Source organism: Buteo buteo, chromosome 10, assembly GCF_964188355.1.
Source record: "Buteo buteo chromosome 10, bButBut1.hap1.1, whole genome shotgun sequence".
Classification (NCBI taxonomy): domain Eukaryota; kingdom Metazoa; phylum Chordata; class Aves; order Accipitriformes; family Accipitridae; genus Buteo; species Buteo buteo.
The window spans coordinates 740,027-767,457 of NC_134180.1; the positions used below are offsets into that span (position 1 = coordinate 740,027).

Genomic DNA, 27,431 nt, shown 5'->3' on the forward strand with positions numbered 1-27,431 from the left:
CCCGCTCCCCTCGCCCCGACCCCCGACAGCCGCCGGCTCCGTGTCCGTGTTCGTGTCCGTGTCCCGCCCCGGCCGCTCCCCGCCCCGCGGCCGGCAGATGGCCCACGAGAGGCGGCCCCGGCCCGGCCGGCAGCGCGGCCCCGCGGGGGGGTCCCGGGAACGAAGTGGGTTGTTCCCCCCCCCCTGCCCCGGGCCGCCCGCGGGGGCCGGCAGCCGCCGCCCCAGCAGCCGGGGCAGGAGCCGGCCGGGGGGTCCCCACGCTGCGGGAGCGGCACCCTGGGAGGGGGAACCCGGCCCGGCCCGGCCCCTCCCGGGGTTTATCTGCCACCACGCTGGGTGCTCCCGTCGGTGAACAGACCATTGCGGGGCTGCGTTACCCCGCGGGTGGGTGAGTCGCGGGTGGGTGAGTCACGGGTGGGGGGACCGTGGGTGCACAGAGGCTGCAGGCTGGTGGGGACAGGGCAGTGACCCCGGGGGGGGCAGCTGGGGTCGGGCCGTCCCAGCACTGCCACCGAGCCCATGGGGGAGGCAGAGCCAGGAGCATCCTGCGGGTGGGAGCCCAGAGCCTGGCACCCCACTAACCCAGGGCCTCCAGCAATGCCCCGCAGGACGGGGCTTGTCCTCCCTGGACTGAGGGACACCCCCAGACAGGGGTAAACCCCACAGAGGCCTGGGGTCCTGTGGGCGTCAGCCCCAGTCCCGCAGCGTGGGGCTCTCTGCCCCCCGGACCCCTCCTGGGGTGCAGCACTGAACCACCCCCCCTACAAATGGCCCCCGAGATCCCACCACCCTCAAGAGCACCAGCGTCTTCTCAGCCACCTCTTGCAAGGCTAGAGACAGGCCCGAGCCCCCCATGGCCCCCGAGGGGCAGCCGGGGTCCCCCTTCCCCCCCGGCCTCGCGCCCTGGGTGCACATTTGGCTTTTCCTGTTTCAGGTTGGCCTGCGAAGCCGATGAGGAAATAAGGCGGCGTCACACGCGCCCTCCTGACAGTTCGCCCCGACGAATGTGGCCGGCGCGGTGAGGAGCTGGCAGTCAGGCACAGCGGCCACGCCGAGCGAGAGGTCGCCAAGGGCAGGGGCTCGGCCGCCCCCGGGAACCATGTTCTCCCGGAAGAAGCGGGAGTTGATGAAAACCCCCTCCATCTCCAAGAAGAGCCGGGCAGGAAGCCCCATCCCACAGACCCTGCCGGTGAGTGTCCTGCATCCCCCCCGGCAGGGTGGGAGCCGTGGGGCCACGGGGACCACTTGGGCCACGGCACCCACGGAGCTGCCGGGAAGAGCTACGGGGTGGGAAGGGGGTCCTGGGTACGGCCAGGGGGTCTGTGAGGAGGAGGAGGAGGGAGCCGAGGAAGGACACTGCTCACTGTGCCTGGGGGGGGGAATTCTGCCCCAGATGAAGGCAACGGAGCAGTCGCCTGGGGAGGCGGGAGGGCGAGCGGGGCCAGGGAGGAAACCGGGGGTCTGCGGCAAAGGGAAGGGGAGCCCGGCAGTGGGGGCTGCAGCCGAGGATTTGGGGAGGGCAGAGAAACCCCCAAACCTCCCAGGGGACAGCGGTGGGAGCAGGGGGACGCCTAGGCTCAGGCAGCCCCGGTCCCTCGGCTCTGCCATATATTTATTTACTTGTGGGCACCCCCCTGGCGCTGGAGGGGTGCGGGAGGAAGCGCCTCGCCTCCGCGGGGCTGGCCGGCAGCCGGGGCTCCTCTGCGCACCCCGGCACTGCCCTCCCCGCGCCTGCGCTGGCAGAGCGTGGGGCGAGACGGGACTGGCGAGACGGGGCCTGAGATGGGGCCCGAGAGCCCACCCGTGGCTCCTTAGCAAGAAGGGGCACCCGTCCCCATCCCCGTCCCCCCCCTCCTCCCCGACACCTCCCCCCTACCCTCCGGAGAGGAGCCTATGGGTGGCGGACGGAGGGATGCTCGGCCGGGCGGCTGGGAGGAACAGCTACAGCCCCTACACGGCGGGGCGCCGCAGGACGGGTAAAGCCGACTCCCCCAAACGCTCCCTGGACTCGCTGCCCCACTCGCCCACCGTGTGGCTGACGGTACGGCCGGGTGCGCCCCACGGATGCTGGCGGGGAGGGACCGGGGTCTCCGGGGCTGCTGCACCCCGGGGGGGGAGGAACCGAGGCAGGTTTTCAAGGGTTGGGCTGGCCCCAGCCGTTTTGGGGTAGGGGCCTTTGGGCAGTCCCGCGGTGGTCCGGCCGGCCCCGGCGGCAGCGCGGGGCTGAGCTGTCCCGGTTTGCTCTTGCCCACGGCAACCTCATGCTCTCGGCCGGCTGGGTGTCTGCCCTGTCAGTACCAAAGTCGGCTTCCGGCCCCCCCCGAGCTGGCAGCGCCCAGCCAGGGATGCTGAGACCCAGCACACTCGTGTCACACCTGGGTGCCTGAAGGTGGCCGACGGGAGCTGCTGGAGGGGCGAGGGTGGGCCCCCCCTCCCTGTGCCGCAAGGACCCTCGCTGGGCGTGCGGCCCCCCCGCGCGGTGCACGGCCCCAGAAGGTGCCAGTACCAGCCCCTCCCTCGGTGCAATTTTACCCCTAGAAACTGGGGGCTCCCTCCATCTGTAAAATATCTGCAAAGCCTCCAGAGAGTGGCCTGGGAGGTGTCCTCGTCCCTGCCCCCATCCCTGGGGCTGTGCCCGACCTGGGGACGGGACAGCCTGAAAAGAGGAAGGGATGTGTGGGGCCGGATCCTGCTGTTGTTTGGCCACGCCAGGGTCCCCAAGCACCCCGGGGATGGGGAGCTCCAGCACGGTGGGTGCCGGTGCGGACAAGGCAGTGTCACCCACACAGTCATTGTGTGCCCCCCAGGACAAACCCAGACCCACAGGGGCTGGCGGGGGCCAGTGGGGGCCACGGGGAGAGCGGGTAGACGGGGTGGCTGAGCCAGCTCCTGGCCTGTGGTTTTGGAGCCCACGCTGCTTGCGAAACCCCTGTGCTGGGGGCGGTTTATCTGCCGGGAGCCCGGGACCCTTGGGCAATGCCAGCTGCCGGGGCTGTCTGTGGTGTGGCGGGGACAGTGGGGATGGCGGAGCCGGCCAGGCGAGCGCCCAAACCCTGCCAGCCGCTGCTCCACTGTTGCTTTCTCGCTGGCAGAGGCGCTGCCTTCACCCTACGGGGTCCTGAGAGTGTCCCCACCAGCCCCCACCCCAAGATCCCCAAAGGGCTGGAAATGCCGGGAAGGGCTACGCCTTGTCCCTGCGCCGCAGCTGGGCAGGATCGCCCTCAGGCTCTGCCAGGATACCTAACTGGGGAAACTGAGGCACGGCACAGCTGTGGCACCAGCCCCTCAGGCACCAGCCCGTCCCTCCAGGCTGGTGGCATGGGGGGTCCCGGGGTCCTGCCTTCTCCCTGCCCAAGCTGGGGTCCCGGCCGTGCCCCGCAGCACCGGCCATGCCTGCCGGGACCTGACACTCGTCCCTGCTCCCCAGGACCTCTCCCGCAAGGATTGCCTGGAGGCGCCCGTCTCCAGCCTGGGGGAGCTGCCCCCCGCCAGCTCCAAGCTCAGCACCAGCCCCAGCGCCGTGGGTACCCTCAAGCGCCCCACCAGCCTCAGCCGCCATGCCAGCGCTGCCGGCTTCCCCCTCACCGCGGCGGGCCCCAGGGCCGTGCCCAAGGGCCACAAGACCCCCACGTCCTACAGCCCCATGGACGGCGGGGAGGGCCCCTTCATCGACACGGAGGACATCTCCCAGCTGCTGACGGACGTGGCCCGCTTCGCCGACGCTCTGGAGAACCTGCGGGATGTGGTGCTGCGGGACGGTGAGTGCCTGGATTGCCCCCGGCTCCCGCCAGCCCCGGTGCTGCCCACGCAGCACCGAACCATTCGCCACATCGGCACTGTGGGGCACCGGGATGAGCGCGGGAGCATCCCCTCCGTGGGGACAGACCGGACCCATGGGTGGGGGTCTCTGCCCGGGCCAGGAGCGTACCGGGACCCCCGGGGGGGGCTGTGCCGAACCGAGCCACGGCAGCCACGGGCTGACGGTGGCGGGTGGCTGCTGGGAGCTCAGAGCCAGGATAACGCGGCTTCCTGCCTGCAAGCTATTTTCATCCGCCCGTTTTCCTGTTTACAGTGCAGCGGTGCCAGCTGCCTGCCAGGGCCCCCAGAGCCCCACAGGGCTCTGGGCACGGCCCCCCGACCCGCCAGACCAGCCTCACCAGGGTGGCTGGTGGGATGGGGTCGATGCCCCAGCCTGGGGCCGGGTGGGCTGCAGGGTCACGGGTGGGTGTCCCTGCCCACGGAGGCAAAGGGAACGGCGGCGATCTCGTGGTCCCCGTGGCGAGGTGGGGCTGCGGGGAGGGGGGGGTCACATGATGCCGTGTTTTCGGTGCTGGCTTTGCAAACATGTTGACGCATCCCCACTCACCGTGGAAAACGGCAGCGCCCAGCCTGCGGCACCGCTGCTGACAGCCCCAGCGACAAGACCCACAGCTGGGCCAGTGGGAATGTGGCTGGGGTCTGCGCTACCAGAGGGGGTTGTGGGATGGCAGACGGGGGCAATGCCTCGAGGTCCCTGAGAAGGTTTGGGCATTGCTGGGCAGGGAGGAAACAGCCCTGAGCCGGATGGTGACCATCCTGCTGCTGTCTCTGCTCAGGGTCTGTGGTTATTGCTGGACCCAGTTTGGAACAGCTGGGACGGTGCCGTCCCCAAGCCAGCAAAAAGATGGGGGGAGGTTGGGGCCAATCTGTGGGACGCAGCCATGATTTTGGAGAGTCTGGCTCTCCTCTGCACCCATCCAGCCCCATTCCCAGTCCCGTTCCCAGTCCTGCTGGTGTCCCAACTTCCAACTCCAGAAGGGGCCGGGAAATGGGAGAGGAAATAGAGGAAACCCCTTCCCAACCCTGAGCCAGGGGCCAGGAGGGGGGTTTGCCCAACCAGGTGGTGGGTGCCAGGCTCCCATCCCAGTGCTTCCCTACGGGAGACCCCTCACCTCCTGACAAGGCTGCCAGCACCCAGCCCCAAGCCCCAGCCCCAGCACTGGGCTGGTGGGGAGACGTGTCGGACCCCTGGGCTCGCAGCTGGAGCCCACGGAGGGGACAGTTCCCGGGAAAGGACCCTGCGGGACGTGGCGAGCCCGGCTGGATGGGGCACGGCAGCGGACAGACCTGCCACATGCCTGCTGGCGGCTGGGAGTGCCTGTTGATGGGGAGGAAGGGAAGGAAATGAGGAGGAAATTCCCAAACTGCTTTCAAGGGAAAAAGTTACTACTGAGGAAAAAATGCCTAAAAGGTCGGGCTGCCCCAGGCCCGCTGCTGCGCCGGGTGAGGGACACACCGGCTGGTTTAGCCATGGCAGGGATGGAAGGGGAGGGCTGGGGAGGTGCCGGACAAGCGGGACGTGGCCGTGCCAGTCCCGGGGAGCCCCAAACCCAAGGGGATGGGCTGCATGATCTGGGAGCCTGGCGGGACCCTGGCTGGCAGAGGGTGGGTGGGAGGCTCCGGAGGGCAGAGACACGGGGCAGCATTGCAGCCCCCCTCTTTTGCAGACCCCAGGGAGCCCCAGCGGCCACTGGCCCACGAGTGCCTGGGCGAAACCCTGCGCATCCTACGCCAGGTCATCAACAAGTACCCGCTGCTCAACACCCTGGAGACCCTGACGGCTGCCGGGACCCTCATCTCCAAAGTCAAGGGTGAGATGATGGGGCTGGGAGCTCGGTCCCGCTCCCCTCCTGCCCCAGGCTGGGATGCGTGCAGCCTGGGGAGTCCTTGGGGATGCTGCCGGGAGCGGAGCTGCCCCACGGACAGGCGGAGAGGGCGAAGGCATCAGCTGCCTGCTTGCTGTGTTTTAGTTTTAAGGATGATGTAGTGTCAGAAATGACAGAGCCTAGATCCCTGCCTGGGGCTTTCCAAGCATGGCCGCAGGAAAAACACTTAAATAATCGGATCCCGCTCCCGGCAGCACCTCGTGTTTATAGGAGCGGGGTCTGTGGAGCCCAGATCCTGGCCGGGGCACCACCTCCTGCCTGCAGTTACACCAGCGGGGAGGGGGACGGCTGCACTAACCGCAGGCAGAGCACATTTTGCGTCACCGTGCCGCTTCCTGGACACCGAACAGCAACCGCGAAGGGACAGGAAGCCTCGTGGCTGGTGGCAGGAGGTTTGCCGCGGGGCTGGCCCCACGCAGGACCGGGACGGAGCGAGTTCAGGCTGCCCCCGTTCCTGGGCAGAGGGGTGGGAGCAGATCCCAGCCCCTCAAAGCAAGGGGGGGTGTTGGGGCTCGGCTCGCCGGCCCTGGCGCCCCAGAGGAGCTGACCCAAAAGGCGTCGGGGTTTGCTCAGAAGCCCCAGCCGCCAGCAAAGGCACCACAAGCATCCCCTTGGCCTGGGTGTCTGCCAAGTGCCGTCTGCGCCGGTTCCCGCTGCCGCTGGCGGTTCCTCTTTCGGCCGTGGGTGAGAGCCCTCCTGGAGGAAGCCATCCCGCCTCGGGGCAGGGGGCTCTGGAGGTGCCGTCAGACAGTGGAGGCAGTGGAACAGGTTCACAGTCAGCAGCACTTTTCCGGCAGCCCTGGGTAACGGGAGTAAACAGAAACGTGAGCCAAGTGCTGCTGGCAGGGAAGTCAGTCCCGGGAGAAATGGCGGGGTGCGGGGACCCTGCGCCGCACTAGAGCAAGTCCATCATCCATAGGGATGATGTTCTCCTCCCTGCTGCTCCTTGAGCCTGACGCAGCCCCAGCCACAGAGCAGGGCTGAGACCCGCAGGAGCCAGCAGGTCCTTCTCCCTGAGACGGGGACAGGCACCCACGGCAACAGGGCTTCTGCATTTCCTCATTTCCAGGTTTCCATTACGAATCCAACAATGAGACGGACAAACGGGAGTTCGAGAAGGCTGTGGAGACCATCGCGGTGTCCTTCAGCAGCACGTAAGGGACTTTTGGCCAGCTGTCGCCCGGAGAAGGTTCCCTGATGGACCCCATCACCCCCACCAGCCAGGACACATCTCCACCCCTTGCCCCATCCCCTCGCCCACACATGGCCCCACATGTGGCAGCTGGTTTGGGGGTGGTTTGGGGACCGGAGAGACCCCGTGGGGAGGGCAGATTCACTCCTGCTGCTCGCACCAGCAATTCCTCCAGCACTGAGGAGGGACCCCAAAGCCTGCTCAAGCCCACAGGCTCCATCTCCCAGCCCCTCTTCAATGCTGGGCCAAGCTCTGGTCCTCCACCTGAATTACCAAGACCTCATCATGGGAAGCTGAGATGATACCTACTGAAACCAGTACTGCAGCTCCAGCTGCCCTAGCCCTCACCCGGTCTCTTGGCCGTTGGTCGGGTGCTGCTGGGTGACAGCCCTGCTTGTCACTGCCCGTTCTCCCTTTGCTGAGTGCAGCCTTATTCCTCTCGTCACAGCGTGTCCGAGTTCCTCATGGGGGAGGTGGACAGCAGCACCATCCTCTCCATCCCACCCAGCGACCAGAACCAGGTGAGTGATGCCCACTCCCATCACACGAGTCTTGGGATGTGCTGGGGTGCTCAGACCCGGCTCGGGAAGGGGCTGAGCCCCCAGCCTGAGATGTGAGATTCCCAGCTCACCTCCAAGCCCGGCAGAGCTGCGTGTGGGCTTTGCCTGCTTGCTCCTGTCCTCACCACCATCCCAAAGAGGGGAAAAGCCACCTGGCAGCTCGATCCAAAGGGCAAAGTGGCTCAGGAAGGGATAGAGCAGCTCTATCAACAGAGGCAGAAAACAGGGCTCTGGTTGCTCCCCGTAGCTCTGCCCTGGTCTGGTGTGAGCACAGAGCAAGGCATTTCTCCAGCAACATTCCCATTAGCTCCCAGCCTTCCTGCAGGGCCATGGGCTGGGCACAGCAGACTTCCAGCAACAGCAGAAAGCCTCCAGCAGCTCCGGGTTTCTGCCTCCCCTCCATCCACCAGCCCCTCCAGCTACTCCTCTTCCTCTTGTCTGATCAGTCCCTTTTCTTTCTCAATTCCCAAAGACTATGGAGAGCCTCTACGGGGGGATCCCTGGGCCTGGAGGAGACGGCATGCCTTCAGGCATGGAAAACTATGACACGGGTAAGCAGGCGGCTCGCTGGGCGCAGGGTTTGGGGTGGCGGGGTACCCGGCTGACAGACCGGCCGGCAGGAACTGGCGTCTTCCCCATTGCTGCCGCGGTCCTGAGCCACACACGGCTCCTCGGCTGAGAAAAGGCAGCCGAGCTGCTGCTGGCACTGGGGGCCAGCAGGACACCAGCACAGCACAGTGCCGGCACAGGTATGGGGAGGTTTGCACTGAAAGCTCATAAAGTTTGCAGGGGTGAGCCAGGCTGTCCTGGGGTTTTCCCAGCTGTTCTGGTACTCCCGGGAGCTCGAAGGCATTTGGAGGGAGCAGGTCAGTGAACACAGCGCCAGTAGCACAGTTCGGTGTCTCTCTCTTCTTCTCTCCTCCACCTTCCCCCTCGTCCCATCACAGGCCGCCCTCCTGCCGAAGAAGTGGACGTGATGCTGCAGCGCTGCGAGGGGGGGGTAGACGCTGCTCTCCAGTACGCCAAAAACATCTCCAAGTACATGAAGGACCTCATTGGATACCTGGAGAAAAGGACCACGCTGGGTGAGATGGGGAGGATGGTGGGTGGGTCCTCTCCAGAGTGGGGCTGAGCCCTTCACAGCAGCATCAGAAGAGGTCAAGGTCCCCTACGATCAACAAGGCTGAGGGAGTCAGACATTGCAAGGGCAGTGGGGAACTTAATTCCTGAAGTTCTTGATTTATTTTTCAAAAGGAACCCAATCTCCAGGGAAATCCTGGTGTTTTGTATGTCTTTTCACTTCCAACCTTTTTCTTCCAGAGATGGAGTTTGCCAAAGGGCTTCAGAAGATGGCAAACAGCTGCAAGCAAACCATCAGTCAGGAGGTAAGTCCACATGTCCCTAAAACCACCCAGCATCCAGGCTGTTGGGCTGTACTGGGAGAAAGCAGCCCTAGAGAGCTCGTTCTGCATGACCTGGTTTCAGAGCCCAGGAGAATGAGTGTGCAGTTCTCCAAAGCTCTTTGTTTGGCAAAATTCACGTGTCCAAATCAAAGCAAAGGATAATGCTGAGACCCTGCAAAACCTCCTCCATCGGTAGCTGATGTTTCTGCCCCGGTCCTGCTGGGTGTGCCGGCGGGGAGAGCCCGGGCAGGCTCACACACCAGACATGCCCTGTCCCCTGCTCTCCAGCCCAGGACCGGGCAGGCGACACCACGGGGCCCTTCCAGCCTCCTCCAGCCTCCCTCCAAGCAGTCTCTTGGCAGCCTGTGACCACACTGTCTCGGTCCAGGATGGGGCTTTTACCGGTAGCCGGCAGCCAAGCCGAGACTCTGGCTCTTCTTCCCCAAACACGGCACTGGAGAACATGTCTCCTTTGGTTCACGCCGCAGTGCTGGGGCTCAGGGTGGTGCGTTTTCTCGTTTCTCAGACCAACATGCCTTTCCTGTCCATCTACCTGCTGGCCCTGGAGCAGGATATGGAGCACGGGACATCGGTTCTGCAGGCTGCCAACACCCTGCAGCACCAGACATTCCTCCAGGTGAGAGATGAAAGGCCGTCTCAGAAGGGTCTTCCCCGGTAGCTGGGCAGCAAGGGAGGCTGGTGGTGTCCTTAGTCCTTCTGCCACAGGCAGCTCTTCCAGAAACTGGAATCCAGTTGCCGCTCGGCTCAGCCACTGCTCAGGCTCGGCATTCCTCGGCTTTGCTCTGGCCTCAGCGGATCAATGAGCCCAAACTCTCAGCCAGATGCCACGTCCTTCGAGGGGTTAGATACAGGGTCTAGGAGAAACCCCCAAGTCTGGCATATCAAAGAGCACCTCCTTACTGATCTCCTCCTCATCTGAGGCCTCTCTGCATTCCCACGCTCCCCTCCAGCCCGGACCAAGCTGCACCCATCTCCCAGTGACCACCACTCTCTGGGGCTGTTTGCCAGGGGGGAATTGGTGTCCTGTCATTGCAGAAGGTGGCTCTTGCTTAGCTCAGTCGGGAGGGAAACTGCATCTGGCACTTCCCAGGCTGCAGATTTTCATCCATGACACAAACCCTCCCTGTAACCGAGCCCAGATGTGCTGGGGAATGATAACAACCGCCACAGGGAACTTCTCTTTGCAAAGCCTTTTGCAAAGGAAAGAGCAGCGAGCGTTTAGCTCAGACCACCACGGGGGTTGTTTCTCCCTCCTGATTCAGCCACTAACAGTGAGACGCCTTGAACATGAAAAACGGAGGAAGGAGATCAAGGAGCAGTGGCACCGGGCGCAGAGGAAACTGGTGAGTAACAGCCACGCAGCGCGGGCTGGGTTTGCAGTCCCTAAGCCCAGTCTGGAGTACGCCCGTGACACGTACCCCTCCGAGGACACTGGACTCCTTGCCCCTCTCCAGCAGCGTTAGGTGCTTTGTCCTAGGGTGCCTCTGCTGTGCTGGGGGACACCGGAGAAACATGGGACCCCAGGGAGCTTGCAGGAGATAACGATCCCCTTGCAGAGTTCAGTCCTCACCCTGGGTCACTGTTTTCACTGGCAGCAAGAGGCAGAGGTGAACCTGCGCAAGGCCAAGCAGATATACATGCAGCGCAGCGAGGAGCACGACAAGGCCAAGTACATGGCAGTGAAAGCAGAAGAGGAGCAGCAGAACACCACCAGCAGCATCACCACCAAAACCCTGGACAAGAAGAGGCGGCTGGAAGAGGAAGCCAAGAACAAGGTAGGGACATGACAGCTCTGGACTCGGGCTGAGCATCTGGCTGGCAAGAACCTTCTCACTCCTTGCTGCCCTAGCACAGGAGCAACCCTGAGCTAAGTGGACTGAACTGAGCTCCCCAAGGATCCTCGGACACAGGCGCAGGAATGCCTGGAGGAACAGGGTCCAAGTGCAGAGAGCTGTTCTTGTTCTCCTTACCTATGAGCTGTTTCCATCTCTTGCTCTCCCAACTCTCAGGCAGAAGAGGCGATGGCCACGTATCGGACCTGTGTTGCGGATGCAAATACCCAGAAGCAGGAGTTGGAGGATACCAAGGTGAACTCCTTGCGGCAGATCCACGAAGTGATCAAACAGAGCGACCAGGTCATCAAGACGGTGAGTGGGGCTTGCTTGGGATGGCCCCTAGGGCAGGGGGGTGGCCGTACCCTGCTCAGGAGAGGTTCAGAGCTGCCTCCCCAGCAGACCTGGCTTAGCTGCTCCTATTTCAGATGAAGTCCAGGTGGATGTAGAGCTCTTTTCACTCCCTAGTGCTCTGAAAAGCCAAGGCTCAAGGCTGCAGACGAAGCACCACTCTGTGCTCCTGATTTCTCATCTAGCCTGGAGCTCCTTGTCTCTCTCTTCCTTGTATGTCAGCTCACAAAGCTCACGTCTGATTTCCTCTACCTTATTTTTAGGCCACAATCTCCTTCTACCAGATCATGCACATGCAGACGGCTCCACTGCCCGTCAACTTCCAGACACTGTGTGAGAGCAGCAAGCTCTACGACCCTGGGCAGCAATACGCCTCTCATGTCAAGCAGCTGCAGCGAGGAGACGAACCCGACATCCAGTACGACTTTGAGCCCTACGTGTCACACAACGCCTGGTAGGAGAGGAGAGGGGGAAATCACTGCTGGTTTACATTCATCTTCTCTGTCACTGGCAACCTCCCCCTGGGCCGGCACTACGCTCTCCTGCAGAAACCAGCACGCTTTCAGCGTGCCTGAAGGCAGCTCCTGCTGGGAAAGCTGGAGCTGGACCAGCTGGGAATTCCTCTCACATCCTCCAGTGGATGAGACAGGCTGTCTAGTATTTACGAGAGGACCGTAAATCCCAAGACAGGTGGATAGCAGCCATGAATAAGGTTTTCAAGTGTCCTTCCTTCTCATCCACTCAGACATTCCCTTTTCTCCTTTCTGCCCACCAGGTCCCCCTTCACTCGGACACGGAAAGGCAGCTTCAATGCCAATGACTTCTCAACGAATGCCAGCTCTGACGGGGCCGGGCTGCCCAAGGACGGGACCGTCTCGGAAGGAGGGACAGGACCCAAGGAGCAGCAAAGTGGGGCTGTGGCGGCTGAGCGGAGAGGTGAGCCCAGAGCAGAGAGGAGCCTCTGCATCGCTGTCCCCACGGCACCACTTGCACCAGGCTGCGTCGTCCTCCCCCTGGGTCAGAAGCAAAGCAGGACCTCCATGGGTACCAAGGGGGGGGCTTCTGATCACAGCAGTAGGACAGGCTGGAATCCTTGCAAGCTGAATTTCCTGAAGGACACAAAATCAGATCTATGGGGTTTTTTTGCTTTAGCTGCCTCGTGCTGCCTAACAGACCATTCTCCAGAATCCCATCTCTTCTTTCCCTTGCTGGAGTGTTACTGAAGGTGTCACAACCCCACCAGCCCCTTCACCAGCCTGTCAACAGGAAGCCAAGCAGCTTCCTTCAGTAATTTAAGTGTCCCCCAGACTCTAGGCTCTTCTCCCTTGTTTCTCTCCTGAACACAGAAAGCAATCTCAAATGAACTCTGTTTTCCTCTACAGGTGGGAGAGGACACCAGGTCCATAAATCCTGGCCAACTTCCATTACTGAAGCTGACAGCAGCCTGGATTCAAGCGCAGGTAGATACCGAAAACAGCCCAGGGCAGGCAGTGCTCCCCCTTCTAATACAGTCAGCCTAAAACCAGCATTGGAGTTAGGTGGGACCTGGCACTTTTTTATCTGCCTTGTAATAACACTGTGTTGTGAAAAACTGCTCTGATGCCAATCTCCAGCAGGCTGGGCTGGGCTGGGCTGGGAGACCACTGAACCTTTACACTGCCCTGGCTGCAGCCTGCTCCCCTGCAGGGCACTGCACGGGCACGCACAGCCCCTGCTAGATCCCAGTTCCTCATTTTCTCTGGAGAGAGCTGCCCCGGCTGCCCAAGGCACGCGACTGCTTGCTGTGGGAGTCCACATGCATCAGAGTGCACTCAGAAGAGAAACAATTTTGCCAGTAATCTCACTGCTTGTGGGTTTTCTTTTGACAGGCGAATTCAGCCATAAACTCCAGCGGCTGTCTTCCAACGGCACCATGTCCTCCAGCGAAGAGCTGGAGGAGAAGGATGAGAACGCTACACCCTTTGAGCAGAGTACGTGACAGCGTGGGAGGTGACGCAGTGCTCCTGCTGTGCACCCACACACCATGACAAAGCTAACTGCAGGTTGACTGTTCCCAAATTCAGTAGTTCTAGAGGTAAACCGAATGATTGCTGGGAGGATACCTGATGGTGACCTCACGAGGAGCCCGATAGCATTGTCTTTACCAGGGATGAGCTCTGCTCAAACCAGTGCGAACAGATGAGCTAGGGCTGCACGCCTCAGAGTACAGGTTGTTTGTAATGTTGCTGAAGAACTAGTGCTTCCAGCTGGTTGTCTGATCTGTGACAGTCACCCTTCTGCTTGAGCTTTGCTTAACCTTACCTCCTCAGGAGCCAGGATGCAGACACATTTATTTTTGTTCTGCTCACAGGCATCAATGGGATCACCCCAGAGATGACAGCTCCGACAGGGCCCTTCCGAAACGTTGGCTTATCCAAGGCTGCCCAGACTCATCGGCTGAGGAAGCTCCGTACCCCTTCCAAGTGTCGGGAGTGCAACAGCTACGTTTACTTCCAGGGAGCAGAATGCGAGGAGGTAAAGTTGGGAGAAGTGGGAAGAGAGCCCGGTGGGTGGAACGGATGGAGGATGTGTCCCATGAACGGGGTGGCCCCACCAGTACCTGCGTACAGCCCTCTGATTCACTCTGTCCCCAAATGAGAGCCACACGTTCTCCAGCGGCATATTGCGGCGCAGCTTGTCGCTTGGGTGTCACAGGTTTGCTGTAGAAACCCAGCCAGGAGCTCCGACACACGTGGTCAAAACCCCGGGTGTAACCACAGCCAGGAGCTCTAAGTTCTCTGTGGAAGCAGAGGTGCCCGCGTGAACTTCAGGGCAGGACTACCTTAGCCCAGCTCTAACCGGTGTTTAGGAAGATGTTCCTCCTTTGGGGACCTTTGCATTGGTCCTGCAGTGTCTCCAAGAAAGGCACTTTTCCTGTCCGCCATCGTGCTCAACGAGCTCCTCGTTTCTCTGAGTGATGCCTGGTGTCTCTCAGCAGCCGCCCTTCCACCCGACCCACAGAGCTCTCTCCCACCCCCACGCATTTCCCTGTGTTTTCCAGTGCTACCTGGCCTGCCACAAGAAGTGTCTGGAAACTTTGGCCATCCAGTGTGGGCACAAGAAGCTCCAAGGAAAGCTGCAGCTTTTCGGGCAAGACTTCACAAAAGCTTCTCAGAGTAGCTCAGATGGCATCCCCTTCATCATCAAGAAGTGCATTTCTGAGATCGAGAAGCGGGCACTGAAAACCAAGGTGATGCACTCTCTCTTCCCTCTCCTTCAGCTAAGCTGGCTCAGCTGTCTTCTCTTGAAATGGTTTTCATGCAAAGGCAGAAGATCAACAGCCTTGTTTTTCAGATTACTAGGAGGCAGGAGGCCAGAAAGTCCCAGGTGATAAACTTGGCCCTGATACCCCAAACTCTGACCTTGGAAACACTTCTCTTGCCTCCCTCTTTCCTATGAAACGGGAACAGCAGTAACGTCAGAGCTGGAAGGGGATGTCCCAGAATGACTTCTGAGAGGGATTTCCAACCCCCAAAAGGAGAGGGTGGGAGCTGGAAGGTCACTGTCTCACGCAAACTTGAAGAGAAACATTTCTCCTCACTTCAACTCCACTTTTCTCTCTTTTACAGGGCATCTACCGAGTTAATGGTGTCAAGACCCGCGTGGAGAAGCTTTGCCAGGCATTTGAGAATGGGAAAGAGCTGGTGGAGCTGTCCCAGGCCTCCCCTCATGATATCAGCAATGTCTTGAAGCTCTACCTGAGACAGGTAAGGTGCTGGTGATACCTTCTCCTGGGGGGCAAGGCAGGGGAGAGGTGACCAGAGGAATGAACTTCCCAAAACTAAACCCCCCTTCACCGAGTCATCTCTAGCAGGAGTAATTCTGCACAAACTGGGCTTAATAACTGTATGACTGTGGGCGGTGAGAGGGGTCCCTCCCAACTAGGAGGGGATCAGCGGTGGAGATGGGACGACGTGCATGAGTGGGGACGAGTGCGCACGCTGCGCCTCCTCCGAGCCGACGGCGGGTTTCCTGCTCTCGGCGAGCCCTCGCCGCCGCTTCGCATGGCTCCTCCACCGCTGCAGCAGCGGCGTTCATAGCCGCAGAAAAACAACGTGCAGAAGCACCAAATCCTCCCTCCCCTTTGCAATTGGGGAACCAGGTACACGAAAAGGGAAGTGATCCAGCAAAGGTCGCTCCGCAGGGCAGAGCTGGGGCTGAGCTCGCGTCTCCCCGAGCAGGGCTCTGCCCTGCGGTGGGCTCAGCTGGGTGCTGTGCCCCTCGTCTCGCCCTGCGGTGGGCTCAGCCGGGTGCTCTGCCTCAGCCACCCTCTGCCCCCAGCAGACACCAGTGCCCAAACTGGCAGTGCAAACAGCATCACCCACATCCTCCAAAGAGTCACCACAAGGCAGGAGGAGAGGAAGCAGCTTCTCCTTCACACTGCAGCCTTGCCGTTTAACTCCTAACTGCTGCCTTTTCTCTGAGGGCTGGTGTAACTCTGCAGAAGGGCTCCTGTGTGTTAACTTGGGAACCGGGCTCAGGGCTCAGCTCAAGGAGGGAGCTTTGTCCCTGGGTTCCCTGCACAGAGAGGAGAGAAGGGCTCTAAATTGCCTCCGGGGTTTCTCCAGAGAAAAGCAGAGTGGAAAGAGGGGAAGAAATCAGTCCTGAGCCAGGATCCAGCCTCTCACTGTGGAGAAATGGGTTTAAAGTCCCTCTGCAAAGTGCTGGATGGGAGAGGAACTTGCTCTGCTGTGAGAGGCAGCCTGTCCCCAAAAACATCTGTTTAAGCCACTCTGAAAACATTACCAGCCATGCAAAACCACCAATTAGTTAACATGCTGCTCTGGCTGCTTTATACAAACTTCAAAGCAAGAGTTTCCACCTAACCACAACCCCACCTTTGCTGCAGGCTATGCCGATTACATCCTGCGTTCTCCACCCCAGAACAATCCATTCCTGTCCTCTTTCACTGCTCTCCTCTTTCTAACCGCCTTCGTCCGCTGGGGAACCTGCTGCCATGCCCACCCGGGGCCAGGGCTTTTCTAGGGGAGAAAGAGAATCCCTTAACCTTGACCAGAGGGACCTGTCTGGCAGAGAGCACCCACGGGTTGATCAAAGGCTGCTTTTTGCTTGAACTTCCCAGGTACTAATTGGCTAGGACAAACGAGGCTGGATTTACACGCTTCAGGAGATGGATAAATAAACATTGCCTTCTGGCTAGCATGTTTTGCAAGCACCGGGGATGTTTCCTTGCTGTAGAAAGGCCCCAGGTTTCCTCAGCTCGACAACACTGGGCAGGTTTAGGTCTCGGGCAGGGGGTTGAGGCTCTCCCCACCCCGGGCTGGGAGACTCGGCTCTCCAGCACCCACCTCTCCTGTTCTTGCTTGCAGCTGCCGGAGCCCATTATGCCCTTCCGCATGTACAACGAGCTGATGGGCTTGGCCAAGGAGAGCTTACAGGGCGGCGAGGCCAAGGGCAAGAGCGGGAAGGGGGGCCCTGAGCTGGTGGACAGAGGAGCCGACACAGACAAGGTGGTGGTGAACCTGGTGCTGAAGCTGAAGGAGCTGCTGAAGGAGCTTCCCTGGGAGAACATGGCCACGCTCCAGTACCTCCTGCAGCACCTGAGAAGGTGAGAAGGGCAGGTCCAGAGCCCATGCGGGTGCTGGGGCACCTTCCCCTTCTTCCCTAGGGTGGGAAGGTAAGTGCAGCCTCCCCACCGGACCCATGCTGGCCGTGGGGACAGCCCAGTCCTTCCCAGGAGCACGGAGGTCGATCCGTGGCTGCAGCTACTTCTCTGCCACTCACGAAGCCCGTGTGTACCACGAGAGGGGACTCCTGTGCTGCCAGCCCAGCATCTCCTCCAGCCTCGATGTACCAGGCTGGGCGAGTCCTGCTGGTCCACCCATCCCTTCTCCTTGCTTGCTCTCACGAGTTCCTCCTCCTCCTCCCCAGGATTGTGGAAGTGGAACAGGACAACAAGATGACCTCAAGCAACCTGGGCATCGTCTTTGGGCCAACACTGATGCGCCCAAGGCCCACGGACGCCACTATTTCCTTGTCCTCGCTGGTTGACTATCCCCACCAAGCTCGCATCATTGAGGCACTCATCATCTTCTATTCGACCATCTTTGAGAACAAGGAGACCACGGTGCTGGCCGACTCCAGCAAGTACGCCACAGACAGCAAGGAGGAGGGAGCCAGCTCCTCTGACCTGGTAAGAGTCTCTGGGGAAGGGAGCACCCTTAGGGGACGCGGAGCCGACCAGGACAGCCTGTTTGTGCTTGCAACCTGGCGCAGATCAGCTGGGGCAGACCCTCCCGCAGCCCTAACACCCCCCAGCCCTCTCCTGAACGGTGCCCCAGCCTCGTGCTCTGCCCTGCAGATCGCAGCAGTGACATTCCCCATCCCTGCTGTGCCATACGGTGGTACGGGTCCGGCCAACGCTGTTGCCCTTCTCTTACAAAACTCGCCTTGCTTCATCATGTCCCCATGTGCATCCCCACTCCACTTGCAAGTGATTTTCTGCCCCAAAAGAACAGTCTCAGTAGGTGAGACAGGCAGGGGGTGGGAGAGTGGAGCCTACACACCTTTACACCCAGACAACAAGTTGGTAGTTCTCCACTTTCTGGAACCATTTCTCAGTGAATGAGAAAGTTTTCTTCTCCTCCATGCCCTCACCACTGCATCTCTTCCTTCCAGTCCCACACAGGCTCCCAGCCCGGCAGCATCCCCTACCTAGAGCTGCCTTCGGAGAAGGGCAATTTGGATTACAGCGCCGACTCATTCACAGGTAAGTGAAAGGCACCTGGTGGCTCCTCCCCAGCGGGCACAGGTCTCTCGGGAGGTCCGAGGTATGTCACCCGCAGCAATAACACAAAGCCCTTCCCCTGTACCTGAACACCACAAGTTTGGTGAACAAAGCTCCTGCAGATGCCATGGTGCCGGGCGAGAGCATAGCACAGGGCTCCCTCTGTCCCGCAGAGTCTGGCGACCGCTCCGTTGACTCCGACTCTGAGCTGGAGGACGGCGGGGAGCTGCTGGCCGCCACGGACGGGGGCCCACGAACCCAGCTAATGAAACAGGGGAGCGAGACCAGCACAGACGAAGCTCAGTTCTGCGATGATGGGAGCGAGGGACAGCGGAGCCGGAGCTGCAGCATGGGCCAGTCGGATGCGGAGGGCACCGCTCCCCGCTGCTGCAGCCCCCCACGAGAAGAGCAAAGCGATGCAGAAGACTACCCCGAGCGCCGCTTCCCCGCTGCTGACACGGACTACAACAAAAACCAGTCCAACAACACAGCCATGCCTGCCACTGCCCGGCATCTGGCAGCCAGGTGCCAAGGCGGCTGCGAGCCAGGCAGCGAGCAGCAGCCCCGGTTTATCTAAGCCACTGAACAAAAATACTGCGGACGCTGGGACGGGGCAAAGGGACAAAATCCAGATGCTACCCAGGCGTAGCGATGTGGAAAGCTGTGATGTTGAGGGGTGGGGAGGGACAGCACAGAGCCGTGGGCAGCTAAGTGGGGGTTTGGTGTGTCAGCTGCAGGCAAGTCCTGGCTGTTTCATGGCTGGAGCTTTCACACAAAACCCCCGAGACCCTCGGCTCCCGATGGGGAACATCGGGTCAGTCTGCCTCAACTGCTGGGAGCCCCCGCTCGGTCCAGCAGCCCACGAAGCACGTTTCTTGGGAAGGAGCTGAGGCAGGGAAGCCCCTTCGCTTGTTGTTAGGGACTAGGAAGGAATCCAGGGTTTTGCCATGTCCAGGTCACAAGTTTAACTTTTTGCCACGCTCCTTAATCCCACGCCTCTACTGCAGAAATCAAGATGGGGGAGTCAAAGGATCTGATCATCCCTGCTGGCTGCAGCTGGAAGGCGAGGTGAGGCTGCCGGGAGGTGATGTGGGGAGAATTCCCCAACAGTGGGCAGGAGAAGGGCACTGCAGCCAGGCACGGGCACTGCATGGACAGACGGACAATGCCAAGCACTGTGTGCATGGGCTGGCTCTGCCGGCCTGGGGAACAGCTCGCCAGGAAGGGGGCACAGCCAGAGGAGCGCTGGGTTCGGTGTAGCTGGGTAAAAGCAACTCGGACCGTCTCACGCAGAGCTGGCCTCGGCTTTAGGGCTGTGCCTGCATTGCTTGCCAGGCCCTGCAAGGTACATTTATCATTTATAACTGACTGTACCAGGCATCCAAAGTCCAGCAATAAATTTACTGCCTCAGCACTTCTAAGCAACACAGGACTCAACCAGCAACATGCCTTTCCTGGCTCAGCTGACAAGGTTTGCATTGCTGCTTGTATTTATGGGCATTTTTCTACTTGGCAGGAGCCACGCAAAGAGCAATCCGCAAGCTGTGAGCAAGCTCAGGGGACAGGTTTTCCTGGCTGCACGGTCCTGAGCATTGCCTAATCTCTCAGGGTTTTTTTTGATAGACATTTGGTCTCCAAAAACCTAAGCTGCAAATCCAGGACTACACCCCTGCTCTTCCAGCTGGCCCCGAGATGGAGCTGAGCAGAGAGCAGGTCACCAAGAGGAGAAGCCTCCTCCTCAGGACTGCCACAGCCTGAATCAAGTCACAGCCCCTGCCAGTGTAAGAGGCTTTTAAAAATTTTTTTTTCTAAAGAGATAACCCTTCAACATGAAACCACTACCTCTGTTGGCAAAGGAACTTAAAGGGTTAAAGAAGACCAGCCAAAGTCTTTTTTTTTAAAGCTGCGAGACTTTTCTGCACTGAAGCATAGAGAAACAAGTAGATTTTTAGCTTAAAAAGAGATGAAAGCTGTTTTTTTCTATTACCCTGCTTGTACCTGGGCTGCATTCCTGCCGTCACTGCTGAGCGTGCCACTAGACCCTCGACATGGGAGGCCACATGACGAGCAAAGACCCAGAGCTCCCGGCCGGGGACAGATGCACAAGGACTTGTGCAGGTACCTCGCACACAAGCAAGTCACAGTCCACGGTTCCTAAGAAATTGCACAGATCCAAAGCTGTTTTCTAACGATTAGCCAGACCCTTCCTCCGTGAGATGCTGGACACCAGATCATCTCTCGCTCTGCCTGCTCACGCGTCAGGCCTCGCCACTCCAGGTCTGAAGAGCATCCACCCCAACGGGACAGCGAGGGGGGAGGCAGAGGCGGACCTCTGGCCAAGGAAGCAGAGTGAGCAAAGCAGGAGCGATGTTCCAGCTGAAGATACACTGAACGGTGTTTGGGGGGGTTATATGCACTTCGTTACTGTAGAAATGGGCGATCAACCAGACGTTTGACCCCTTTGAGGATCAGTCTCCAGCACAGGGGAGAGCCTGGGCTTTATAGCTCCCAGAGCTCTCCGAGACTAATCGGAAATGCATCTCAGCATAGCAGGTCAAAGGTACACAAAACCAAAGTTAATTTACAGCTAAATGGTTCATAACTGAGCCAAAGAAGAGCTAGAGATACCTGTGAGACATTCTGCTCTGCAGCTCTTCAACAAGGCGGTTGGATTTTTCCAGCAGGTCATTTCCATGGTAGCAAGAGAAACAAGGCCGACTGCCCTCTCTTGCTACCAGCACTGCTACCACAGGCGGTACCACGTGTGTTTGTGAGGATGGATGACGGGTGAGTGCAAGTGAGGGAAGGGACAAAAGCTACGCTTGAGCTTCACATGGCAACAGGCACCCTTCTATCTGTATAGTAATTCAGCGTGCAAAAAGTAAAGCGTGTTTGTTACGACATGCCTGTACTGCTGTAAGAAGCTGCATTACATGTTTTGCTGTGTTCAGATTGACATGCTTCAAAAAAAAAATAAAATAAAATCAGTGTGTTCCAACCTGTGTTTATCCTGGAGATCAGTCTTCCAGCCTCCTGTGCCCATGGCTGCAGGAAGCTAAGCACTGTAAAGAAGTACTCCACATATTTCTAGCAAGTAAACTGAAGTTTAAAAACCCTCAAGAGACCTGGAACAGATTAAAATGAAAGTGACGGGGGGGTGATAAGCAACTCTCCATTGCAATACCTGAACACCATGGTTTCAAAACAAGGGCCAGAGGGTAGAACAGGTAAGGTAAGCAACGAGCTAAGTCTGAACTGCAGCATCAAAACTGCACACGACAGCTGGATCCAAGTTCTGCAGGGTGAGCTCTCAGTTCAGCCATGATGGAGAGTCCATCAGAGCTTCAGCAGCAAGACATTCTAAACAGAATGAAAAATACAGGAACTCACTAAGTCTAAAAGGCTTTGCTACAGGGCGAGGCTGAGAAATACAAGGCCAGCAAGGAACAGCCAGAGTACAAGTCTTTATTAAAAATAAGATCCTATAAAATTAAATAGGAAAGCAAAGGCCTTTTCCCACTTGCTTCTGCCCTGCACGCTTCTGTTGCTTCAGGTGACTTCCACGCTTGAGTCCTGAATGAAGACTAAGGAGTTACAGCAAATCCGTGCTGGAAAACAAGGAATTAGGCCAAGTAACACAAATTGCATAGAGGCAACACAGAAAGAGCATTTTCTTGGCTGTCTATGAAAAGGCAGACATCTCAGAGTGTCTGTAAATTGCCGGTGGATGGGAAGATTGGGAGGTGTCACACAACTCTTCCGTGCCTGGAAGAAAGAGAACTCGGGATGTGAATCACCTCATACCTCCCTCAGCAGACTGCTCTTGAGACCAAGCCCCACTGCCCTGAACACTGACAGGCACATCCCAAGCGGTAGATACTGACGCACAAGACCAGGCAAGCCTTGCTCTGGTCTGTCCTCTCACTGACAGTTCCCTCCACAAACAATTTAAAGTTTTGAGATAATCTTTTCCTGGAGGCAGCTCACTTCAAGTCAATCCCAGACAGCCCCAGCACTGCCCAAAGCCCTCCGCTAGCCAGGGAGTTTCATGGTTTCGTACTCTGCCTTACCTGACAGCTCCAGATTACTGCACCAGTCTGTAGGTGATGTAGCGGCCCGCAGTCTCACTCGGTCTTATGATCTTCACTACCTAGAAGGGCGACAGAAGGAACTCAAGAGGGAGAGAAGCTGGTGGTGAGCTTCCCTGCCCAACACAGGTGCACACTCAGACCCAGACAGCGTGGCTGTAAAGCTGTGGCACTCAGCAGCCACAGAGATGGCCGGCGCTGAGCTCCCTGCTTCGGCTGGGGCCATAGCATGGAAGTGCCACCCCTGGTGCAAGAGGAGGGGGAGATCACAGAGCATGGGGCTGGGTCGTATCTGCTTCCTGTCACCAGCCGATTCAGCAGGCAGCCAAGACTGCGGTGTCCCTGCTAAGAAGCCTGCTCAGGTCACATACATCCGTACCCAACCTACAACAGCTTTTACGTTCAAAAGAGATACTTTCCCTGCCTCCAAGAGTTCTGAAGTGCTGTAGAGCAACTCCCCTCCTTGCCCTGCCCACAGGAAACTGTCGGCTGAGTCAATTTCTCTCTTACCTGACCACGCTTTATTCCAAAGTACCGGGCCACAGGATCCCCAGCCTGTATCCTTGGGAGCTGGTTCTCTCTCAGCTTACTGTGCAGGGAGTCAAGGAGAAGCTCCCCTGGCGGAACACACCACTGGCCCAGGTGCCTGTTCGTTAGCACAGCTCACGGAACAAAGTAATAAACCATCGCACGCAGATGTATTCACTGTCAGCCCAAAGCAAGCCTGCATCACACCCAGGCAGGAAGGGGAGAACAAACAAAGGATACTATCTGGCCAGTAGCTCAGTTACTTCTTCCTTTGTCATGACAACGTGCTCCGGGACCAACTGTAAACAACAGGGGAGAGAGATTGTAAGATTAGAAAACCAGAGAAAGCGACTGGCTCCTCACTGCGGCGGGAGAAGCAACACGTTTGTCAGGAAGAAAAGTATGTCTGCCTCACTCAGCCCGGCCTTCCAACCGAAAGAAAGTCTCCGGGAGCAGCTCGAGCTGCAGCTCAGCACAAAAGACTGATCATCCCGCCTTCGCTCCACTGCCCGACAATGCTCACCTCATGCTCTGTGATGTTGATCAGAAGCTCTTGCTGCAGAAACTGCTCCAGGATGTATTTGGGAGCCATATCTACCAGGGACTGGAAAGGGAAAGCTCTGTCAGACAGCAGCGCTGCTCTGGGACAGCCCTGCCTGTGCTCAGACACCAGTCACTACAAGCGTGGGATCACTACACGTGCGCTTACACAGACACAGCTACGTGGGCAAAGAGCACACAGATGTCCTGACTGCTGGCAAACATCCCCTGTTCGCTCACCCACCTCCTGGCTACTCACAGGCCCCCAGCTGTTCTTCTGGAACCAGAAACGGCTGTTCTGGTTAAATACACTTGCACGTTAAGCAACAGCCTGTATTAAGGTGCAACAGGCTTTAGTGGAAGACTTCATCTGGAATAAAATTCCAGGCTTTTATTTGCCTAAAGAAGCACTGAAAAACAGACAGGCAAAACACCCGCGGCCCACAACAACCCTCTGCCTCGGAGACAGCTTTCTTTCACCGTACCTCGTACCTGCTTTGCCGAAGGGGTCATGCCTTGCTGTACCACGATCAGCGCTCTGGTGATGTTCTCCTCCTGCATCCTCTGGCAGTACATCTTGATCGTCTTTATTCCAACCTTGGGCTCCTCTGGGAAAGGAGCCAGCCCCAGGGTTACATGCAGCCCTCCCTCATTCCGCTGACAACCCCCCGCCCCAGCAACCGAAGCCGTCCCTTCCCGTGCAGCCCCGGGAGCCGGAGGAGACTCTTCTCACCCGGGAAGAAGACGAACATCTGGTCGGTGGGATCGTCGTTGTGAGCCACCAGCACCGTCAGGTCGGTGCGCCGGGGCCGGCCCTCGCTGGGTTTGTCACCGAACTGCCCCTTGAACTCCTCCAGCGTCTGATCCAGCTCGTCTTGGGTCACCAGGTAGCCCCGGTCGTGGCAGAGCTACCGAGAACACCCTGCGGTCAGGCGGACCAGCCCTCACCGCCCCGAGGACAGGGGGGAGTAGGCCGGGGCCTGGGCCTGGGCCTGGGCCTGGGCCTGGGCCCGGACCAGGGCCAGGCCGCCGTGGTACCGCCGGGCCACCGCGCAGCCCCCGCTGCCCCGACAACGCCCCCCCCCGCAAGTCTCCAGCCCTCGCCGGGTCTTATCCCCGCCCGCCCGCACCTGCATGATGGTCTTACGGATCTTCCACAGCCGGTACGTCTCCTCCTCGTCGTCCATGGCTGCCGCCACCTCCCGCACCGCCCGAGGTCCCCCCCGCGGGCTGCCCGCGCTAATGCCTGCTCGCGCGGAGACAGGCGGCGCCGGGGCGGCCGCGGGGGCCTCGGCCGCGGGGGCTCCTGGGAGCTGTAGTCCGCCTCCGGCTGCGGCTACGGGGGGTGGCGGGGGTCCCTGTCCCGCAGCCGGGGCCGTTCCCCGCTGTCCGAGCCTCAGTCCCGGACAGGCCGCGGACCCATGTTCCGGTCAGGAGGGAAACCGTCACCGCGCGGGGGGGGGGGGCGGGGCCGGCCTGCAGCGCCTGACCCCGCCCCATGGTCTGTCCATGACCCCCCCCCCCGCCCACATGGTCTCGCCCGCCCCGCCGATAAACATCCCCGCGGCCACCCCGCCCCCCTTTTGCTCTTCCATTGGTCAGGTTCCCATCCATCATCCCGGTCGGACACGCCTCTTTGCGCGCTGACTGGCTGAGCGACCGAAACGGGCGGTGCCTCCGAGCGTCCTAGCCGTCGATTGGCTGAGAGGCCGGAGGCGGTGAGGCGCGATGGGATGGGGTCGGGCGGTGCGGCGGGCGCTGCAGTGCGGGGTGGCGGTGGCGGTGGCGCGGGGCCCGGCCCGCAGCATGGTGAGTGCAGCCACGGCGGGGCCCGCTCCGCACCGCACTGGGGCCGGCCCGGGGCTGTGGGTCACGGCTCTGCCGGGCTGCCGTGAGGTGCCCAGGGCGGGCGGTGGGGGCTGAGGCCTGGCCCCGGGGGGCGGACGAGCCTTCCCCCCCCCCCCCCCCCATCGTGTGTCGCCCGGGGAAAGCGAAGGGCGCGGAGCCGCCGGCTCCGGTTTTGGGGGGGGACGACGGGGACGGAGGCACCGAACCGCCGGTGCGGAGCCGGTCGCTGCTGGGGTCCCCCTCCCCGGGACCGGCGGGGGGGTGGCGGTCGCTGACAGCGTCCCCCGTTGCCCCCCGCAGTGTGCCCAGGCGGAGGACTGGCGCTCGGCCAAGGCCATCTATGATTTCCACGCCCGAGACATCGATGGCAACGACGTCTCTCTGGAGAAGTACCGGTAGGAGGGAAGGGGTTAGCGCCGCTCGGGCGTGGGGCCGGGACGGACACGGTCCTGGGTGGGAGGAGGAACGGAGCTCGAAGGACCTGGGGGGGGGGGGGAGGGAGGAAGGAACGAGGCTCAAAGGACCTGGGTGGGAGGAACGGGGCTCAAAGGGCCTCGGCGTGGCGCCGGGCAGTGATTAAGCCGCATTGGGACAATCTATTGTGTAACCCGGGAGAGCGGCTTGTTTACGGGCACCTTCCCGCCTCGCCCCGCTCCGGCCGAGGGGAACGGCTGCTGATTCACCCCCCTTTCCAGAGGCTACGTCTGCATCATCACCAACGTGGCTTCAAAATGAGGAAAAACCGCTGTAAACTACACTCAGCTTGTTGACTTGCACGCCAGATACGCTGAGAGGGGTTTACGCATCTTGGGCTTTCCCTGCAACCAGTTTGGAAAACAGGTATGTTGGGGGAGTAGGGCGAGGGCTCCCCTGGAGCACAAGGACGGCCCTTGGCTGGCCGGGCTCCCTGCGCGGCCCCTGGACACTCGGAGTGCCCCTTCCCTCTGTCAACTTCCTCAGGAGCCTGGGGACAACGCTCAGATTAAGGCATTTGCTGAAAACTACGGTGTGAAGTTTGACATGTACAGTAAGATCGACGTCAATGGGGACGATGCCCACCCACTGTGGAAGTGGATGAAAGAGCAGCCCAAAGGAAGAGGCACCCTGGGCAAGTGAGTGTGGGAAGGGGAAGCTGCGGAAAGTGCCACGGGCAGGGAGAGGCAGCTCTGGGCTGCTCCATCCGAGCAGCTGGCCTGGCTGCAGCAAGGTTTTTTTCTGCCACAGTCTCACTCCTGTTTTTTTTCTTCTCCTAGCGCAATAAAATGGAACTTCACTAAGGTAGGATACAGCTGCCTTCTCCAGGGCTTGCCTGGGTTGCACTCTCACCCTTTGGGGGACTGTGGGGAGTCCCTGAAGCGTTGCAGGGAGGAGGGATCCTCACACGTAGGCTCTGCTGTGTGCAGTTACCCTGGATGTCAGGGTAGGAGCGTCCCAAGGGGCTCCTGCGCTGTCCTGGTCCCTGTGCTTAGAGACCCTTATAAGCCCCTAGCCCTGTCCCAGAGTGGCAGTAACCAGCTGAGGGGGGAGCAGGTCTGCCAGGGGCTACAGCTCTGCAGGCAGGATCTGCTGCAGCCCAACCCCACCATAAACAGCTCCCTGGGCTGCTCTGCTGCTCTCCAAGGGCTGCAGAGCCCGTGTTACAGCTGTACTTGCTCACCTGGGTGCTGCTTCACTTCCACAGTTCCTCATTAACCGGGAGGGCCAAGTTGTGAAGAGGTACAGTCCCATGGAGGATCCCTACGTAAGTCTGCTGCTGGCACGGTTGGTGTTACAGCTCTGCCTGACCCATGGGAGAAGGGGAAGTGCAACAGTGCTGCCAGCTCTCCGCAGATCACATCTGCGGAGAAACAGGGCAGTTCTGGCACTGAGCACTGCTCCAGGGCAGGCTCCGCTGCTATGTCTCAGCTCTCTCCTTCTTTTGGCTGGGGGTGGGAGGGGAGAAAAGGCACCCCGGTGCTCTGGGAGTGGTGGCTGTGGCACCAGGGGAAGTGGGTGCCCAGCACAGGGTAGTTCCAAGCAGTCCCTCTGGGGTGGGATGGAGGGGACTTCAGGCATGTTTTTCAAGCAATTGATGTTCTCATAGCACAGTGCTCCCTTCTTTCTCGTAGATCATCGAGAAGGACCTGCCTGCCTATCTGTAGACCTGTTCATCTCGCCCCTGCACTGTCCCTTTACCCCAGCATCGGCCCTCCTGCTGCCTGTGGAGTCTTCTCATCCAGCCCCAATGACGGTCTGTCTTCAAGCCAGCTTGCTGGTGAGGCAGACCTGAAGATCTGGCGTGCACCTGCTGGAAGAAGGCTTCAGAGAGCCGGTGGCCACTGCTGGGCAACTCTTTTCTCTGGGCATAGGGCAGGATCTAGTGCCCCCTTGCAATAAATATATTAGAAATGACCTGTTGTGGCTGGGTGTGGAATTGAGTAGTGGATGGGGCTGGATCTGCTGCACTGCTCCTGGGGAGAACGTGGAGCTTTGCAGGGGAGCCAAGACCTTATGCAACTCCTGAGCTCAGCAGGGATAATCCTCATTAGTGCTGAGGGGGGAATTGCACACAAATCCTGGGTCAGCTGGTGCTCCCA

At 60.0% G+C, this 27,431-nt stretch overlaps 3 protein-coding genes across 6 annotated transcripts; 2 read left to right on the forward strand and 1 right to left on the reverse strand.

Moving 5' to 3' along the window:
* The first annotated feature begins 228 nt into the window (after positions 1-228).
* ARHGAP45 (Rho GTPase activating protein 45) lies at positions 229-20,779 on the forward strand. 3 transcript variants are annotated; one of them, XM_075037748.1, is made up of 24 exons: positions 229-388; positions 935-1,189; positions 3,428-3,758; positions 5,487-5,630; positions 6,775-6,859; positions 7,346-7,418; positions 7,930-8,008; positions 8,405-8,542; positions 8,778-8,842; positions 9,387-9,497; positions 10,144-10,224; positions 10,477-10,656; positions 10,891-11,028; positions 11,328-11,518; positions 11,840-12,000; positions 12,447-12,524; positions 12,933-13,034; positions 13,415-13,578; positions 14,105-14,293; positions 14,673-14,810; positions 16,434-16,672; positions 16,996-17,257; positions 17,743-17,833; positions 18,025-20,779. In XM_075037748.1, exons 2-24 carry the CDS (start codon positions 1,100-1,102, stop codon positions 18,426-18,428), a joined length of 3,534 nt encoding a protein of 1,177 aa, XP_074893849.1. In that variant the 5' UTR covers positions 229-388; positions 935-1,099; the 3' UTR covers positions 18,429-20,779. The 3 variants fall into 3 exon arrangements, with proteins under 3 accessions (XP_074893849.1, XP_074893848.1, XP_074893847.1); XM_075037747.1 differs by lacking the exons at positions 229-388; positions 935-1,189 and adding an exon at positions 1,873-2,041 and having other exon boundaries at positions 11,328-11,482; XM_075037746.1 differs by lacking the exons at positions 229-388; positions 935-1,189 and adding an exon at positions 1,874-2,041.
* A 523-nt stretch (positions 20,780-21,302) lies between these two features.
* Positions 21,303-24,415, reverse strand: POLR2E (RNA polymerase II, I and III subunit E). Of its 2 annotated transcripts, none has more exons than XM_075037750.1 (8): positions 24,138-24,415; positions 23,741-23,915; positions 23,500-23,615; positions 22,991-23,071; positions 22,708-22,766; positions 22,450-22,528; positions 21,922-22,001; positions 21,303-21,459 (listed from the first exon to the last, which is right to left on the reverse strand). In XM_075037750.1, exons 1-7 carry the CDS (start codon positions 24,192-24,194, stop codon positions 21,936-21,938), a joined length of 633 nt encoding a protein of 210 aa, XP_074893851.1. In that variant the 5' UTR covers positions 24,195-24,415; the 3' UTR covers positions 21,303-21,459; positions 21,922-21,935. The 2 variants fall into 2 exon arrangements, with proteins under 2 accessions (XP_074893851.1, XP_074893850.1); XM_075037749.1 differs by having other exon boundaries at positions 21,303-21,616.
* Positions 24,416-24,689: 274 nt separating this feature from the next.
* GPX4 (glutathione peroxidase 4) lies at positions 24,690-27,246 on the forward strand. Its single transcript, XM_075037755.1, has 7 exons — positions 24,690-24,816; positions 25,156-25,250; positions 25,551-25,695; positions 25,816-25,967; positions 26,109-26,133; positions 26,537-26,596; positions 26,964-27,246. The coding sequence occupies exons 1-7, from the start codon at positions 24,736-24,738 to the stop codon at positions 26,994-26,996; spliced, it is 591 nt and encodes a 196-aa protein (XP_074893856.1). The 5' UTR covers positions 24,690-24,735; the 3' UTR covers positions 26,997-27,246.
* Positions 27,247-27,431: the final 185 nt, after the last annotated feature.

Excerpts from the sequence above, each read along its gene's own strand:
- POLR2E (XM_075037750.1), bottom strand. The coding sequence starts at position 24,194 with ATGGACGACGAGGAGGAGACGTACCGGCTGTGGAAGATCCGTAAGACC. Across the intron at positions 23,916-24,137 it reads TCCGTAAGACCATCATGCAG|CTCTGCCACGACCGGGGCTA; the intron begins GTGCGGGCGGGC and ends TGTTCTCGGTAG. Across the intron at positions 22,529-22,707 it reads ACTGAGCTACTGGCCAGATA|TAAGCTGAGAGAGAACCAGC; the intron begins GTATCCTTTGTT and ends CTCCCTGCACAG.
- ARHGAP45 (XM_075037746.1), top strand. The coding sequence starts at position 1,913 with ATGCTCGGCCGGGCGGCTGGGAGGAACAGCTACAGCCCCTACACGGCG. Across the intron at positions 8,543-8,777 it reads GGAGAAAAGGACCACGCTGG|AGATGGAGTTTGCCAAAGGG; the intron begins GTGAGATGGGGA and ends TTTTTCTTCCAG. Across the intron at positions 10,657-10,890 it reads AAGAGGAAGCCAAGAACAAG|GCAGAAGAGGCGATGGCCAC; the intron begins GTAGGGACATGA and ends CCCAACTCTCAG.